Source organism: Pygoscelis adeliae, unplaced genomic scaffold (assembly GCF_000699105.1).
Source record: "Pygoscelis adeliae isolate BGI_AS28 unplaced genomic scaffold, ASM69910v1 Scaffold116, whole genome shotgun sequence".
Lineage (NCBI taxonomy): Eukaryota > Metazoa > Chordata > Aves > Sphenisciformes > Spheniscidae > Pygoscelis > Pygoscelis adeliae.
In genome coordinates, this window is record NW_008825080.1 from 4,200,094 (window position 1) to 4,218,066 (window position 17,973).

The following is a 17,973-nucleotide window of genomic DNA, read 5'->3' on the forward strand; positions in this document are numbered from 1 at the left end:
AATTAATGACCTCATACTCTCGCCTACTCCTTTCTGCATAAAGATCAGGGCAACAAGAACTCAGCAAGCTACCACACTATTGATTAAATCTAATGCAAATCAATTATAGGCTAAGGCATGCAGCCATGACTCAATAGTTTGAGAAGTTATTCCACTTGACTTGCTTACATCACTGCCTGGCTTGATGACACTAATGCAGTCCTGGGTCATCTTGATCTCTGATGCTATTCAGCGGGTGTATATGAGAGGACAAAAGCAGAGCAATGTTATCTCAGTGCTATGTAGTTTGACATATGGGCAGGTAAGAGCCAAGATGTGGAAGCAGTGGTGATGAGAAATAATACTACTTGACTGCTTTCACTTGCTATATGAACCAAAGAAGAAAGCCAAGATGAGAACCCTATTAGTATGCAAACCATGTTGCAGGTTATCTGGCTTCCTTGCAGAGAGGTAACAGAGCTGCTGTACAGCTTGGCACTGCACCTTCTAAATTTATAATCTTTGGGGATTTTAATTACTGTGCAGGTGATGCATCTACTAAGCTGACACAGTCAGGTGATCCATGACATCCTTAGAATGCCTCAAGATGCTGCAGATACAAAAATTCATGGACCTTTCTTCAACCTTGTCATGAATATCAGAAGCATAATAGCTATCCCTGTTCTCACACCTCTGTCAAGCAGAGAATAAGACTCAGTCTTCTTACTGGCTGGGTCATAAGCCAGCAGATATGTAGACAGAGCAGATTTCTTATGTTCTTTGCTTGAGTGAGGGGCTGGGAGGGAACGCTTGGCTGTGGGTCCAGTGGACTGGTATGAAAAAATATGAAAAATGAAGAGCCTGTTAAGAACCACTAATGCTTTATTTTTTAATCATACCCTTTGACTACCTTGTTTTACTCTTGATCCAAACTGGTTTGAAGTATGATGGGCAGATTGAGAAAGCAGATGGTGCAAGCTGGGCATGACTTTGATGTAGTCTGGAGTAACTGTGTGCTGGAGGTGCCAGTGGGAGAGTCTGTAGGTTGCCTTTGCCTGTAGTGCTGAAATGGGGTAGGAGTGTTAATAGTGTTGTTCACTTGTAGGAACTGGCAGGGTGCTGACTTTATCTTCTGCTGAAGGCACACAGTTCTCAAGTTTGAACATGCTTAAAGTATGATGTAGCTTTTCACTTTTCATCTATGCTTGCTGCTGTCTTGGATGTCTAGCAGAGCTTACTACCCTTCCCAGACTTTAATTACAACTACAAAACATGTGTCCTTTTTTCCTGTGTAACTACTGGCCAAATAGCTTAAAAGCTGCTAATGTGAGATTGCTCTGAGTCTGAGGAAGAGTGCATCCTGCTGCTATGGCAGTGAAATATGTCCTGGAATACCTAAGCATGTGAAGATGCAGTGTTTATTTTATGCTGACTAGTTCTGCCACCCAAATGTGGGAACAGAAAGGAAGGAGCAAACATCTCAATTTTTATAAAACATCTAGGGACCTTGAATTCTTAAGAGTGACACAGAAACATACTCGAACTAAGCAAGTCTTTGGCCTCTTCCCCTGCTGTCCTTTCTCCAGTCAAGAACATAAAGCATTGCCTGGCTCTTACAAAAACTGTATTATAGGAGCAGAATCAGATTTGCAGTGGTGTTAAAAAAATGGAAATAGTCATTAGTATTACTTGGTGAAGTCCATGTTTGACACAATGCCTTTTGTTATGCTCACCAAGGTGATAATAGAAGGAAAGGAGGCTGTTCATTGCATCTCTAAGCAGGGTAGACATGTAAGGTTGTAATGAGGTCCTTATTCTATTAGTGAATCTGCTAATCTACATTTAAAAATAATCAGCTACTGTCAGTGTCATAAACCGTGGTTGTCTAAGCCCACAAAAAAAGACAGGATTTAAGTACAGGTTATAAAGTTTGTTGGTCTGCTGGAATATTCTGAAGAATGTCTTTGCCTGACTATAGGCTAACTACAGGAAGAGATCTGTATACAGAAATTAGAGGCCAAATAAATACTGCCTCTGTTCTTTAATCTTTTCTTGCCTAAAGTAAGCTAAAGAACTAATGAAAAGTAATTCTTGCACGTTTTGGCTGTATATGCTCAGAACTTGGAGAAAAAAATGGAGATATTAGGCTGAGGTGAGGAGGTTCTGTTTGAATTCTTTTAACGAACTAGATACTTCTAACTCAGTTCAGCTGAGAGAGAATAGTTTCTTTAAACCCTTTTTTCTTTTTAGATCCAACTATGGCAACACAAGATGCCAGTCAGTCTCAGGCAAACTCATTGACTAAGATGCAAGCTGGACTTAATGAATCATCTCCTGGTAATTCTTTTATTTCAGTACACCTAAAGCTATAATACTTTTTCCTACTGATCCTAAGTTACCATGTAGAGTTTACACTTTCATACTAAAGTCTTTTGAAATAAGATTGTGACTCTTCAGAAAAAACAGAAGTAAATAGATCATCTAGGCCCTTTAAAGCCATTGCAAGAGCTTAAGTGTCGTAGGCATCTTAAGGCCTGTGGAAAAAGCTATCCAACTGCCAGTTGCGTGATCTGTTGCCCTTATGCATGTATGCCATAAAAGCAGGCAAAGACCCTGGAGATGGGACAATTCCCAAACTAGAACCATTGTGGGAGGTTCTGTTCTAGCACTTATACCTGATAATTTTTCATGTGAGGACTCTTCCTTACGCTCTTGTATTAGTGAGAGGTACACTAATGCCCTTGCATCACTGTGCCTGCTAGCTTCATCTGTCTGTTTTTTTTAAATTATGGATGTGTCAAACCTTTTGTCCTCACACTTTATTAACCATATTCTGGACCTTAATTGTGGTTTTGATAGGGAGCAGAGAATAAGTTCCAGGTGGGAGAAGAAACCCATGATTGTTGATTCCCACCTCTCCTTTCTCCAAGATCAGAGCAGCAGGAAGTCCACAGTGTACCAAAGCTCATGTTGATTAATGCAAATAAAACATGGGCTAAGTTATATTTAGACATGAACTCAAGCAAGTTCTGACAAGTTATTCTATCTAAAGTTTTGTCATTGGAGATGATAATGCTGTTTATCTGGTGTTCATTTTCAGAGCTTTTTAGCACAATGTGTGTGAGAACTAAGAGTGCAATAGCTAATAGATGCAATAACTCTTTCCATACATACACACACATACATATGAGCTAAAATACACAAAGTATTTTGTAAGTATGACCTCACCTGACTATTTTCAATTCACATATCAAATGAGGAAGAAAGTCAGTATGAAAATCCTATTAGTGTGCAAGACATTTTAAAGGTTGTCTGTTTTTTTGTGGATAGATAACTGCTATATGAACTGGCACTGGTGCCTTCTGAATCTATCACCATGAGGGATTTCAGTAACAAACCAGGTGATGCGTGTACTAGACTGACATAAACTGAGGTGATCCATGACAACCTTGGCATGCTGTCAAGGCGTTTGCACACACAGACAGAGGAAGATTCCCCAGAACACTTTCAGCCTTCACATGTTATTTCAGGGGTAAATACTTGGACGAGTTTTTTTCCATCAGGCAGAGATCAAGGCTTGCTTGTGCTCTTGTGTAGAGGAACAGGACATACTGTCTATGGTGCTAGGAGACAGCTTCATAATTTTTTTGCTTAAAAAGCTATTTTGGACTAGTAGTTGAGATTGACAACAGCCTGTTGTCAACAACCACCAAATGAACTAGCCTGAAGCTCTGTTCTTCTGCATCGTCCACCTTAATATGCAGGTTTATTACTTAAACTGGTTGAAGCATGAGGGAAGGTATGAAAGTGCAGATGGAACAAGCCAGGCAAAAGGCTGATTGCCTGTGGCGTAGCATTCCTTGTGTTGTGAGCTGACATGTTGATAAAGAAAAAACACTGCTTTATGGAATGGGCCAGCAACTTGGAAGGCATGTGGTACCTCTGTTTGTCCTTGCTCAGAGACCTTTAGATGCAAACCACTATCAGGGACCTCCTTCAGCACAGCCAGATTCTCTCAACTGTAGCCAAGCGGCATGTGTTCAAGAACTTTACCTCAAAGCTAAGTATTTTATGCAGGAAAAGAGAGAGTAATTCTGAGAAGATCTAGGCTTTCAGAGATACTATTTCTACTGCACAGTGATCAACTCTGCCACCCAGTGCTTCTTTCATTGAGAAGACTGAAGCTGTAGCCTAACTTTCCTTTATTTTCCCAACTGTGAGTAGGTACCTTTTCACTCCATGGACAGGAGAGATAATAAAGCCCCTTTCCTTCTACAAAAACTAGAATAATTTTCTCCTATAATGCTGTATGATAAGGCAGATTCAATCAATTGCTATTTATATATTCCTGAAATGTATTATAAAATTACTGACAATAAAATTACTTTGCAAGCATGTAAAACATGCGGCTTAAAACATTTAGTGTATTTATCTACCATGGGGCAGAAGAATGTCTATTTCTTTTGTTTCATCACTAAATTGAAAGAAAATTAATTTTTTTGTAACCAGTTTGTTTTTTCACCTTTCAGCGCCTGTGACAACTACACGAACTGTCAACTGGCAAACTCAGGGGAGCCCTTCAGATCATTTGACACTTGGACATAATGTATCTACACCTGGTAAAAGCAATCACATGTTGTCTTCTACTTATATTGTTAAATTTTGGTTACCCTAAGGGCTTTACCTTGATTGTTTTTTAATCAAGTGGTTATGGAGGATTTATATTAGCTGATAATTACCAAGACAAACAGTTTGATGTTTAAAGCTGTATAGAAAGTAACAGTGGAAACTGGAAAAAATGAAAATTGCTATAATTGTATTGAATTGAATTGACCTTTCCTTTAAGCGTAATTTCTAATGTTATCTCCCACAGTGTGCTACAGTTTACTGGAACTTGTATGCAGGTGGTACAATACTAATGAAACAATTGTGTGTAGATGTGGAAGGGTGATGCTTCCTTAGCTGGGCTACTTTTGTTAAAGCTGTAGCTTATTAATTGGCTTTCTTGCTCTGTTCTTGAAATGCACAGAGCATGACAACAAGTACAGTGGTGAGAACAGACTGTTTATGCTTACTATTGCCTGCCTGATAGCTGTTATCAAGCTTTGTAGAGCTTTATAAAGGTAGTCTCTGAATAGTACGCTGTCTGTAGTCCTACAGAAAAGGGATTTTGCTGGCCATATTAAACCTTTTAAATGTAGTTTTTCCCTCACAGAAGGAAAGTATATTTTAGTCAGGCAGATGATGGTCAATATTGATAGAAGGAAATTCCCTGCAGTATAACCAGAGTTTTGTGGAGCAGTGAGGGACTCAGACCATGTTCCGGTGGAGCACAGGGTGTTCTTGCCCCTGCATTCATTAGAGCTGCATCTAGATTAGATAGTCTACCTCTGGCTTTCTGGCTGTGTTGTTAAATTGTAGTGGCTTTGGCAATGGCAGTGTTCTGTTCTTCTGTTTCTTCTTTTTTATTTTTCTGAAGCTTATTACTTTTCCAAGCTCTGCTTAAACATTGATGTAGTCCTGTACAGTTCTAGGACCCACCTGTAAGCCTTAGGAAAAGCCACATATATAGGTGACTCTTTGAATGAGGCTGTGAAATAGATAGTTAAGACCTGGTTAGAGTATTGACGTTCACAATTACAACATTACATTAAAGCTAGAAACCATCTTCTAAAATGGCATAATTACTATAACAGTGGCCATACAACACTGCTACTTTAAGATTCTGGCTGTTAATACACAAGGTATATGAAAGGATCTGCATCGTAGTCGGTGTTTGGCAAGGTCCTTTTTCCCCCCAAGATTACTATAAGAAACAATTGCAATACCACGTTGACACTCTGCTGTATGATTACCTTTACAGGATCATAACATATCACTTTGCTTCCCCTCACAACCTTGTTAGGTCCAGATCTTACAACACAAGAGTTCAAGCAGGCAACCAAAGAGAACATGTCTAATGTCACTTTTGTGGAGTATGAGGTACTCCTACCTGGTGAGTGTGTTTATTTTCTCTTCCAGTTATTTTATATTGAATGCCTATGATCACACATGATCTTTTGTATGAGTCGTAGAAGTATCTAGGATGGCAACTTGATAAAGTTAAGATGTTCACAGTGAGCAAGTGATGAGCTCAGTAAAAGAAAAGATGAGTAAGTTTGTTGCACTACTCAGTTTTGTGTTTTAATAACTATTTTGCAGTGGAGAATGAGATTCTTACTTTTTTAGAACTGTAAGTAAAAACAACTCATAGGTATCTGTTCCCCCAAATCAATTCAAGTGACAATTCCTTTGCAGTAGTGAATCCACTTGGAGAGACCATGTAAGCTAGGGTACTTGTTAACCAGCAGGTGTTAGTCAGCTTTGCAGCATTACATGAGTTAGTGTGGAGAAAAGGCAAGATAAGCCTCTTCTTAAAGTAGATGTGAAGTTCCCAGTTGCCAAATAAGCATTTGTAAGTAACTTCTCAGACAACTGGAAAAACTGATCTACCTGAAATCTCTCTCAATTGGAGGAGATCAGTTAGAACTCCTTTGCAAAGTACTCATATGATACTTAAGGACATAATTGCACAGCATTTATGCTGTACTTTCTTCTAGCAGAAAACTTAAGGTAGAGTCTTTCTTCTTCTGGTACATGTACTCTTGGTACAGAGATGCACCAGATATCAGTCTTGCTAGTGGTTAATTTTCAACAGCATAGGGTTTTCATGTTCCATTCATTTAAAGTGTGGATTTATTTTTAAAATAATCTTAAAAGGTACGGATTTTATTTTTAGCCAGTGTAATTAATCTGACTGTAAAACTTTTGCTACTGTGAAACCAATTCCATTTGCAAAATTACTTTGATCATAACCTCAACAAGGTGTGTTATGCTTGGCTCATTTATTGAGTGTAATGGCTGTAATAAATGAGTTGCAGTAACTGACTTTGCTCTGCTGTGAAAGACCAAGGTAGGCCAAGGTGTTGCACCTCTGAGTTTAACTCCAGTTCAACAGATCTGTAATATTTTGGCAGGGACTTGGAGTTCTGGGCATGCTGTTCTGCAGGCTGTAAATGTCTCTGCCAGCCTGGTAAAGTTCAAATATTCTATGGGAGTATCTGGTGCTTCCACTTCAGTCACTTTGCTGCTTTTTAGATATGACTTGCATTACTAAGTCAGTGAGCTGTACCTTAACTTCCTTTTCTCTCAAAGAATTTGAGCTGTGAAATACAGCTGCACTTTTTTGACCATCAAGTACTACAGAGTAGGTCTAGGATTGAGGTGAGGCCTGGAATAAATTTTCATGGAGTATTCAGATGGACTAACTACAGTTCTATCTAGAAGGTATGAAAGAAAAGGCCAATTATGAAATAAAATATCATTGCTGACAGGTACAAAGTTAGAGGTGTTTTTTAAGAAAAGGCTGTTTGTATGGACTGGAGACATACCTGCTGTTGAAACCTATTTTTTGGATATGCTCATTTATGCTCATGGAGCTTGTTAAAAGCAAAAAAGTTTCAGGTTTTTCTACTGTATTGGAATGTTTTCACATTGTAATTCTACTGGCTGGCCACTAGAAGGCAAAGGCAGCCGTAAATGGGTTTGAAGATGATTTGGTTTCAAGTTGAGTAGCTGTAGCATGAAAGGCCAGATCCAACAATGTTAAGACTGTAGATTTTTATCAACAACTTCACTAGTAACAGGACATTACCTATAATCTCACAGTATCATAAAAATCTGCAACTGGCTAAAACCTGGATGCCTATAGATATTTACAAGTCTAACTTTTTGATATTATTAATAACTTTTTATATAGTTACAAATATTTTTAATCCAATAAATCCCTGCTTTTTAATATCAAATGTGAAGTCAAAGGAAGTTTAGACTGAGAGCAGACATTGTTCCCCTTGGTGAAGAGCTAAGTACTCAATATATTTTGGTTTGGGTTAAATTATGTAGAAGTATAAGTCTGTCTTGCTTTCAGTGGAATGAATATCTATGTTTCTATATTAGAGCCCTCTAGGAAGTTTACCTACAGAATGGAGTGACTCTGTCATTTTTGTAATGGATGTGTATCATAACTCAGTTATGGCTTAAGAAAATTACTGTCAAAAACTGATTGTCTGATTTTTTTGCAGGTTTTTTTACCCTGGAAAGTATAACAGCAGCACACTATATCCACCTGTAATCCAGCATATGTAAAACACAATCTTTGGATCTGTTCTTCCCCCAGAATGACGAAATGTTTTTCATAAACCATTTTTTAAACTTCTTTTTAGGTGTTTCTGGTACTTCTGTGGAAAAAAATATCACTTTGGACAGGGCAACTAGAATTGAACTTTCATGCAGATTGGACAAATATTCTCATTTGAAACGTCTTCAAGTGACTTGGAAGAGGGGAAATGAAACAATCAGACACATGAATAAAACTGAAAACAGCTGGAGCATCCAGTAAGTAGCATTCTTTACAGTTTGACTTCCAGGTTCTAAGGAGTTATTGTCACATGCATATACACTGCCCAATACTAGTCACGTATATATTAGAAAAGAGCCAAATGTGGTGATTAATGTATGCCCATAATCAACATATTAAAGTTGCGGGAAAGGAAAAAGGTTGCGGTTACCTTGAGCCTGGAGGAAAAGCTCCCGTTCTTCCTTTAGTGCTGGAAAAACCAGGTTTCCTCAAGACAAGTAGAGAATAAGGAACACAGTTCCTTGAGGTCCAGTAGTTCTGTTCAGTAATTGAAGTAGTAATCTTAGTCTGAGATTGCTAAAATACCTCCATTTCTTTTTCCACATTCTCTTTTCCACCTCAGTGCTGCTTTGCAGAAGCCTGAAAGGCACCAATGGCCAGTTTTTTTCCTTCATAGTTAGCAAAAGAGAGAAGAAATTAGCTTTACATTAAAGATGTTTTGGATTTTTTAAAGGTTTTCTTGAGTCTTTGTAGAGGTTTGAAAGAGTTAAATGTTGTAGAAAACTTTCTTCAATTGATACAATTTACTGTTGGACTTAAAATCTGTAGATGGGCTAATTTTAACCAGGTGGTCCCCAGTTAATTTCTGTATTGCTCTGGTTTCTTAACATCAATAACATTTATATAAAATCTCTATGGTAGAAAATGTGAGAATGTACTGTTGCTTTTCTGCTACTCCATATATACAAACACAACCATGTAAATCTTTTTCAAAGTGCCTGTGAAATGTATAGTTTGCCAGCAGAGAGGATGCTGGACTTCATTAGATGACAGCTCTTTAAAACTGTTCTGTGTTGGAGCTATGCTAGCCATTGACTGACTGGCTTTATAAAGAAGAAACCATTTAAATAATCTCTTCTGAAGTCCTACATAGCATATGCTATATAGTTCACATGGTGAACCCATGTCTAATTAGGTAAGCTGTAGATCATACTGCTTAAAGATGTTAGGCCTTCTGTGACCAACAAGGGTGAAAATATTTATGTTCCTGGGTGTGCTTGTGCTCTTCTGTTTTCTTAAATATCATGCTGTTTTTACATTGCACTAAACCTGAATCTTAGTGTTTCGGTGATGTATGTTCTCTGCTCCACTACTAATCTCTGCTGGTTTCTTTAGAATGTTAATTAGCAGTCACTGATAGTTACAGGACAAAAGAAAATACAAGCAAAAAAGCAAATTGGTGAAACTTTTTTTTGAAGGTTGAGGATCTTGGATTACAGTAATCTGGGAGGTTACAGTTGTACTCTGAAAGGTGAAGAAGAAATCAGCGCTATGTTTCATTTACAAGGCAAGCTATTTTAAATTTTGCTTCACTTGACCATTGAAATCCTGTATTAATATGGTTCCTGGATAGTATGGAAATTGCAACTTCATTTGATAAGCAGTGACTAATGATCAAGCTAAGTGAGAATCACTATCAAAGGCATTTCTATAGCATTGAGGGAAGAAGAATTTTGAAGAAAAACTAAAAGCCTTTTTAATGAAATTTGGTAATAACCAAAAGAGCATATAAGCCTACTTTTTTCCTGAATGAGTAACTGATTTCCCCTTTGCACTCCATCCTTACCGCAGGAGTGAATACTCATCACTTTCTGGGGGGGTGGGAAGAAAGGATGGTGTCTCAGAAGTTCTTCAAAAAGCAGAGCCAATGACTTGAAAGTTTGGCCTGATACTCAGTGTTACAAGAGGAGCAATGATTGGCAGAATGGAGGCAGGTTTTTGAACAAATTCAGTTGTATTTCTGAAGTTACTGCTTTAGTGCATCTTTGATTCTATGTTATAAGAACAGCTCTTATATTAAAAGTTAGTATGCTTCATTGGGCAGTATGAGTACCCTTTCTTCTGTTTTGTATTCTCTTCTCCAATAATGTTGTCCTTGACAGTAGCAGGCAGAATCCAGTTGAATGGAAGACATGTGGAAATGAAACAAATACAAGCTGCTAAGAACCTTCATCTCTAGTGAGAGCTATTCCCTTCTCTATTCCCACCATCCAAATTTTGTAGAGCGAGGCAAGAATTTGATCTGCGAAAGCCCCACAGACTGTGATATGTAACTTCAGCTGAACTAACCAGCAGGGCTCTGTAATTCTCAGTTTTGCAAGCTGACTTTGTTCAGCAGGGTCATATGACTTGAGGAAACTCTCATGTATATCTCAGTCTTGAATAGTAATGTTGATATCTGCTTTCAAACCTTCGGCCAGGGGAGATCAGCTTGCAATACTGAAGAAAGACAAAATTGTAGTTTATTCAGACCTTTTAATCTCTAAAAACGATTATATATTTTTCTTGTCAACACGTGGGTGAGGTTTAGTTGAATGGCTATCCAAGTCTTTTTAAATCAAAAAAAGTCAAAGCAGACCTTATTCTTCTGAAAGTATACAGGAACTATTTTGGTAAGGGCAGGAATGACTCAATAGGGAAGTAATCTTTTCCAGAACAGTGCTTAGGACTGCTTGATTTATTACAAGAAGATGGGAGAATTGCTTCACAACGATTGAATGCTGCCACTTCTGATGCTGTAAGAAGTACTGGCTTGAGACTTTTCAAGATTAATGCAAGAGTGAAGGAAATGCGAAAGAGAAGTCCTTGAATCTTCCAGTCAATAATGCAGAGAGAACAATTCTCAAACTGAAAGATGAGTAATGTGTTGGTGTAGACTCAGTGGCTAAAGTCATCACTGCTGTAACTAACTGCAGTAGCTTTTCCACTAGGCAGTTAGGCATTATTGATGTGTTGCCTCTCCTCCCCTTCCCCATCCTGGCTTGGCATAACCCTGCAGATTTTGAGGAGTTGAGCTTTTACCCAGGTCTGCAGAAAACCATAACATTTTGAGATGCTTATAGGAAGATTGAATTAGTAAACACAGAGAACACTTATGGGTATTTTAAAACGGTGTGAAGTGTTGTAATAGCTATATTAAAGGGTGGAACAGATTACTTCGCGTTTGCCAATTGTTGAGGGATCCTTAAGCAGCTGTCCACGTACATGCACTATGAAACAACTCTGGTCTTAAACCAGTGTGGAAATCTGACTGGTATAAATGCTGGTGCAATCACCTGTCTGTTCATCTCTTCAACAGTTTGTGTTTTCTGTGCAGCAGCAGTGTTTTGTCACCAAATTGTGGGTGATCTACTTGCAAAAATGCCTGGGAGAAAGCATATTATTTCCTTGCATGTATTCAAGGATTAACCACTCTGTTACAGAGCCAGATCCCAGAACTCATGATGAATATTCATGTCCTTAATCATGGCTAATGTGGTAAAGGTATTGCTGGTATGCCTATAGCTGTGCTTTGCCACTGATCAGCATGGCTGAATCTTTTTGACTACCACATAAACCTGTTGTGCTGCTTACAAGGGGTTTTTATTTGTTTTCACATGTTCCATTCTTTTTTCCCCAACCTGCTTTTGTTTTTTCCCCTGCTATAAATTGCAGAGGAAGTGGCAGCAGTTATTAGAAAAGTTGTCCCTTTTACTGACAGCAGTGAAGATACTTTGCCACTGCTCTTTAGAAGGGTAGTGTTTAATGATTAAAACAATACATATGGAGTGAGAAGACTTCACTAGTAATGAGGCTGAATTGATGTATGGTGCAGCAAATTCTGAGGTTGTAAGCAGTGTGTTCTTATATATGAAACCAATTTGTTAGTGTTTCTGGAATGGAAATTTTAAAGTTTGAATACTCATGGGAAGTGAACTGTTCAGGGCAATTAATTTGTGCTCAGCCAATCAACAAGGGGAAGAATAAGAACAATCTTAGTTTATATCAAATTGTTCCATAGTAACTGCTGAAAGCAAGTTCTTGGCCTGTTCAGTCTTGTGTGACCAATATAATTAAAAATGTACTGGATCTGTACTTACAACATAGAATGATGAAACTTGAAGTAAAACTTAAAATAAATAGATCTGAGGAGAACATACTGGTAAATGTCCTAATAGAAAGGGGAAAGAAGGGGGAAGGGGAAATACATACTCTATCATGATATATTTGTTTAGCCCCAACTATATCTGTGGGATGCCTCAATATATTCAACAACCTTTTTTGGGCTTTTGCTCTTGGAAGGCTGTGGGGCATCTGCAGTTAGAATGGCAGGGACAAGTAGATCTAAAGTTATAATCTGATGTCTTGTTTTTTGTGGCTGTGTTCTATCCTTAGCAAGATTGGACCAAAAGTCCTCTTTACTGGCATGCACCCACAAGTCATGACTTCAGCTTAGAAAATGTTTGTAACTACAAAGCTCCCTCAATCTGCAGTTTTGTTTTAATTACAAAAAAGTTCTCTGCATGCACAACTTGCCAGATACCATTATCAGGTAGCATTATGGCTGGAATAGACTTCTATCAATTTTTGCAGATTGAGTGAAATTGCAGAAAAATTAGCATGTTTGTTTCTAGTGTACCAGAGCTGAAGCACGTAGCTCACAGCTGTCAAGGAAGGGAAAGACAGCTGTCAAGGAAGGTAAAGAGGAAATGGGCAAGGGTAGACATCAGTCTGATTACCACTTGATTTTAGTATTAATTGGCAACTTTTAAGTTCATACAGCAACTGAGAGCAGAATTCCTGTAGTCTTCTGCACAAATTCTGTATATGGAATATCAGCCTGAAATGACTCTTCATTTAAATCATGTCATGAATAATAGAATCATCTGTGTTTAAGGGAAAAGGAAAGGAATGGACTAATATAAATATATATCTAAATATATTATCTTTTTATAATACTGTAATTGAAACCTGTAGGTCTCACTTGATGAACTTTTTCCTACTTGTTCTTAGTACCGAAAATTGAAGGAAAAGAAAAACCCATAGTCAGTTATGAAGGAGATACAGCTGTAATGATTTGTAAAAGTTTTGGCTATACTCCCATTGCTTGGACTTGGTATATGACCAATGGAAGTGAACAGGTAAGGTTTTCATCTGTTGGCCAGGCAAAACAATGTGGCAAAAACCAAGTACAGACACTTTGTAAAGTATAATGACTTTTCACTGTAGGCTCTACAAATTGCATTTCCATTAAAGTTAATGTAAGTCTCTGCAGATGGAAAAATCTGTGATATTTAGAAGTATTCATTATTACAGGATGTAGTTTTTGTTCTGGTTTGTATGATGTTTCTTTTCCAAAAAGTCCCTGCCATACTCTTACAGCCCAGATAAAAGTTAAACAAATCAGATGAGTCTTCAGATACTTATCTTTACTATATTAATGATGGTTATATTCCTCAAATCTTACTACTTGATACCAAAAAAATCCTTATCATAGCAGGACATGTAAGGTATTGGAGGCTTGAGGGAGAACAGGAACATGTCCCTTTTCCTCCTCCTCCAGGTACAAGTGCTTCTGTATTTCCCAGCCTGTATGACCTCTCTGGGGCACTGGACCTGAAGGAGATTATCCTGTGGTGGAGACTGCTGTGCCAATTGGTTCTGAAGGAGCTGAAATACTTCAGCTCCTGCCTTAAAGGCTGGGAGGACAAATCTTACTCAGCAGTTTTCCTCCTCCACATACCCACCTTTCAGGATGCCCCTTAGCCTTAGAAGCATAGCCACTTTGTTCTAGCCCTTTTCTGGGGGAAGCACTGTCAACTGAGAGAAGGTAAATAGATCTCTACAGTGCTGGAGAGTACATTGACTTGTACGACTGTCAACATATTTTCCCAGTGAAGCAGCATTCCCAGCTCAGCTTCCTCAAAAGTGTATGCTTCGTACTGTGGTGAAACCTGGACATTAGATCCTGACACTTGAGGCTGCCTTTGTCAGTGAGAGTCAATAGTCAAGGGTACCTTTCATCTGATCTTAAATAGACTAAAACAGGTCAGACAACTTGCTCACTAAAAATGCGTATTTTCCTCCATTGAATGTAAAGGGAACCAGGGTGGCCAGCTAAGATAAATCCTTCCCTTGGAGGTGGACTAAACATGCTTCACAAATGCCACTTGTTCTTAACTCATTTTATATCTCTCTATATAGAACAATCTGTTGATAATATAAATAATTTGATTAAACACTTTTTCATTGCATTAATAAGACTTGTAATGTATTTTTAATTTTCAGATTGCCATTAATGACTCTCTGCTGGCAGACAAATATGTAATTAATAGACTATCTGCCAATGTAACCCATCTGAAGATATTGAAGCTCACCAAGGAAGATGACGGTGTATATTGGTGTGAAGCTGCTTTTGAACTAGGGAAAAGTAAAGGAAAGCTGCAGCTTAGAGTTCTGTCCCTCATGGTACCTCTCAAACCCTTTCTAGCAATTGTGGCTGAAGTTGTTATTTTAGTAACTATTGTTTTCCTCTATGAGATATATTCGAAAAAGAAGGAGAAATCTGCAGGTAAGTCTTTTTTTAAGTCTTTTCTAGCTTTTCATTGAAATTGCAGCAAAGGTAGAAAGGTATGACCCATAGCACTTCATGTATGAAGTTCAGTGTGATTTTTCACATCTGTATTTTTTCTGATAAAATACTTTCTTCTACAACACTGCATTATTTTAGATATTTAAATCTCTTCCATGGGTCTAGAATTCAGGTACAAAGTGCTTTCAATTAGCAATACTTTCTCATAAAGGGTTTGATATAGTACTTATTTTTTTTTCCTTAAAGACAGAGGAATTTAGAGTCTATGCTTTTTTGGGGAATACTTAGGAATGGAAGCAAGTGTTAGTAGTTTTGATGGGAGAAGCTTCTGTCAAGAAGTAGTAAGATGTAAAAAGGAGTAAGAAGGAAAAATGCATTAAACCAGAATGCACTAATGTTGGTTGCTGAACCTAAGGCATATGTAGGTCAGCTGAATTAGATGATGCAAGATGAAACAGAAGTGACATATATAAAATCTATGTATATATGTCTATGTATTATACATATAGTGTTATACATATATGCATACATGTATTTTTCTGTATTTTATACATCTATATTATATAACATGTATTAAAGTAAGATCAATAAAACTTGATCAAGTAAGTTTTTTGACAAATTTGCAGGTAATTCCACTGAATAGAGGAACAAGATAATTTGAATTACAAATTTAAGAAAACTAATAAAATGAAATAAAAAGATTGTTCTGCTTGTACATGGAGTAAATAATATAATTAAACAGAACTTTTCTACGGTTTGCTAATTGAGACCTTATATAATCCTTCTTCTCTTCTGCAGAAGATGAAAAAGAATTTGACCAAGTTGAGCAACTGTAAGTAAAGAATTTGTATACTATAGTTAAATATTTCCTTTTCTGCATATTAGTGTGTTGTTTAAAATTATACCTTGTTGTTGAGCCCATTGGTAAGGGCTAATGATGAATGTGAAAGTACTGTTTATTCCCTTAAGAATTCCTAATTCCAGAGTGTGCAGAATGCATTTTTCTACTTGGCACTTAATTTTGGTGTTTGGAAGATGCTTCACTTTTTTGTAAGAGCACCATGTGTCATCATTATAAACTCATTCTAAAAGGCTATAACTACGAGGAAAATCACTTTCAGGTGGAAATTTCACAGAAGAGGCTTTGAATTTTTTCTCATACGTATTTTTTGTCCATATTAACATACATTTCTCTCACTTGCATGTCGTCAAAGCCCTAACTGTCCTAGGTAAGCCTGTAGTAGCTGGGGTGTTGGGAGCTGGTGGTGTTGGCTGTTTTGGTGGTAACTCCAATGTCTCGGGGGGGGGGGGGGGTCCCCTCGCTGTGCTGATGGCTTGGGCTCCCTGGGCGCAGGAACGGCTGTACTACTGGAGCCAAAGGAGCAGGTGTAGGCACTTCTGTTGCTGTTCTGCTGCTTGAGGGTTGGTGCTCCCATGCTGGCTCCCCCCTCCTCTGGATGATGCATTTCTAAAGGCTTGCTTGCTAAAATAAGCTACGCTTCTCTCCCTTTGCCCATCCTTTGAAGCCCAGTCACTTCATTTGGCCTGTTAACCTTCCCTTTGTTTTAAGATGCAGCCTAGCAGTTCCTTTTCTTAGGTGTGTCCAGTCTACTCCAGTTTGCTTCAGTCCCTTCTCTCCTCCTATGTTTATCTCCCTCTTTTGTCTCTCTGAGTAGTGCTATCTTTCCTTTTTTGAATCTCTTGCTGCAGTGACCTTCTCTGTTGCCCTGTGTTGTATTCACTTTCCGATTCCTTTTTCCAGTGCTAGCTGAAAATACATTTTAGTGCTTTTCCCCTTGTCTAAACAGCTTTATAGTATAATTGAATTATAGCTTTAAAGTGGGGATATGTCTTGGGAATATAGTATGCTATTATACTGCTGAGTGTTTGGGGATATGTCTTGGGTTGAAAATTGAATAATTGCCGTTGTCGCTCAGCCCTGCTTCTTACAAACTTGCTGAAACTGTATTACAATAGGATTGTAGCACAGTATAGTGCACTAAAATAATGTTTTCATGCTTTGAGATGTGGGATGTGGTTTTGATCAGCTGCTTGATCTTTACTTTGGAGTTCTATCTTAGATAAACACATATGAGGAAAATCTATTAAACCATGTACTTCTTGCCTGATTTTAATAACTGAAAGTTATTTCAACTACTGGCTGCTTAGAAGATAGATTTGTGTACCAGAGAATGGCTCCAAAGGAACTCTTCTGTCTGTTATGTCAAGTGATGACTAATATACAACTGAACTTAGTTGATGAGGCTATAATTAAAATGTCACATCCAACAATGTATTAGGTGGGGAGGCTAGTGATTCAGAAACAGATTTTTTTAGCAAGAGAATTGTTAATTCAAGTCTTGATTGCGACCAACACAATATAGCTAATTGCTCCTTCTGGAGTACCTACAATCATATGGCTATTCCAGCCCATGTTCTGAGGATGTTGAGCTGTATATTGCTTGTGTATTATTTGAGCATTCACTTCATATACAAATTGTACACACTGAATGAAATGATAGTACAGCAATCATTTTTGGGAGTACTGTCACTGTTATAACTTCTGCCCAGAACTTTGTGGGATTTTTGAGGGGGATTGGGTTCTGCCTTTACTGCTTGGCTGAAAGACTTCAAGAGTCAGTATTTTCGTTGCTTAAACTTTGTTTAATCTTCTTTTTTCTTATAACTTCACATGCTGAAAGAGAAAATCAAATATATTTTAGATATACTCTGTGATTGTGTTGTGGGACTGGAATGACTGTGCTCATCCTATACTTAAAAGTTGAGTTTTGGAATTTAACCTCTCTTTCTTATAGTAAATCAGAAGAAAGCAATGGTCTGGAAAACAGTAGTGCTAGGCACAGAAAAACTTAATCTGGTTCCTAAAAAGGTAAGATGAAACAGACCAGAGTTTACTGTTCTCTTGAGCAGCCTAATACAAGGACAAAGAAATCCACTGTGCCATCCCAATCTTTTTTTTGATGTGGGAACAACATAGTAATAGAACCGTTTTTAACATAAAACAATATATAGGCATTCATTATGTAATACCAGCAAGAAAGTGAGTCAAATCTTTTAATTCAATGCTGTTATCATTGTGGTTTAATAGTTCTGTTCACCCATGCAGTCCTTAAAATAGGACCCAGATTAATCTGCTTAATTGCTTGGCTCCTGATCATGAAACAAT

At 37.8% G+C, this 17,973-nt stretch overlaps 1 protein-coding gene across 1 annotated transcript; it reads left to right on the forward strand.

Annotated features, from left to right (window-relative positions):
- Window positions 1-2,237: 2,237 nt before the first annotated feature.
- Window positions 2,238-17,673, forward strand: EMB (embigin). The gene is made up of 9 exons (XM_009326965.1): window positions 2,238-2,316; window positions 4,509-4,598; window positions 5,885-5,974; window positions 8,241-8,412; window positions 9,634-9,722; window positions 13,208-13,335; window positions 14,483-14,765; window positions 15,585-15,618; window positions 17,603-17,673. The coding sequence occupies exons 1-9, from the start codon at window positions 2,238-2,240 to the stop codon at window positions 17,658-17,660; spliced, it is 1,023 nt and encodes a 340-aa protein (XP_009325240.1). The 3' UTR covers window positions 17,661-17,673.
- The last annotated feature ends 300 nt before the right edge of the window (window positions 17,674-17,973 follow it).

Bases quoted from the DNA above. Each gene is read 5' to 3' on its own strand.
- EMB (XM_009326965.1), top strand. From the start codon at position 2,238: ATGGCAACACAAGATGCCAGTCAGTCTCAGGCAAACTCATTGACTAAG. The intron at 9,723-13,207 runs GCAAGCTATTTT...ACTTGTTCTTAG, and splicing joins CGCTATGTTTCATTTACAAG to TACCGAAAATTGAAGGAAAA. The intron at 14,766-15,584 runs GTAAGTCTTTTT...TCTCTTCTGCAG, and splicing joins AAAGAAGGAGAAATCTGCAG to AAGATGAAAAAGAATTTGAC.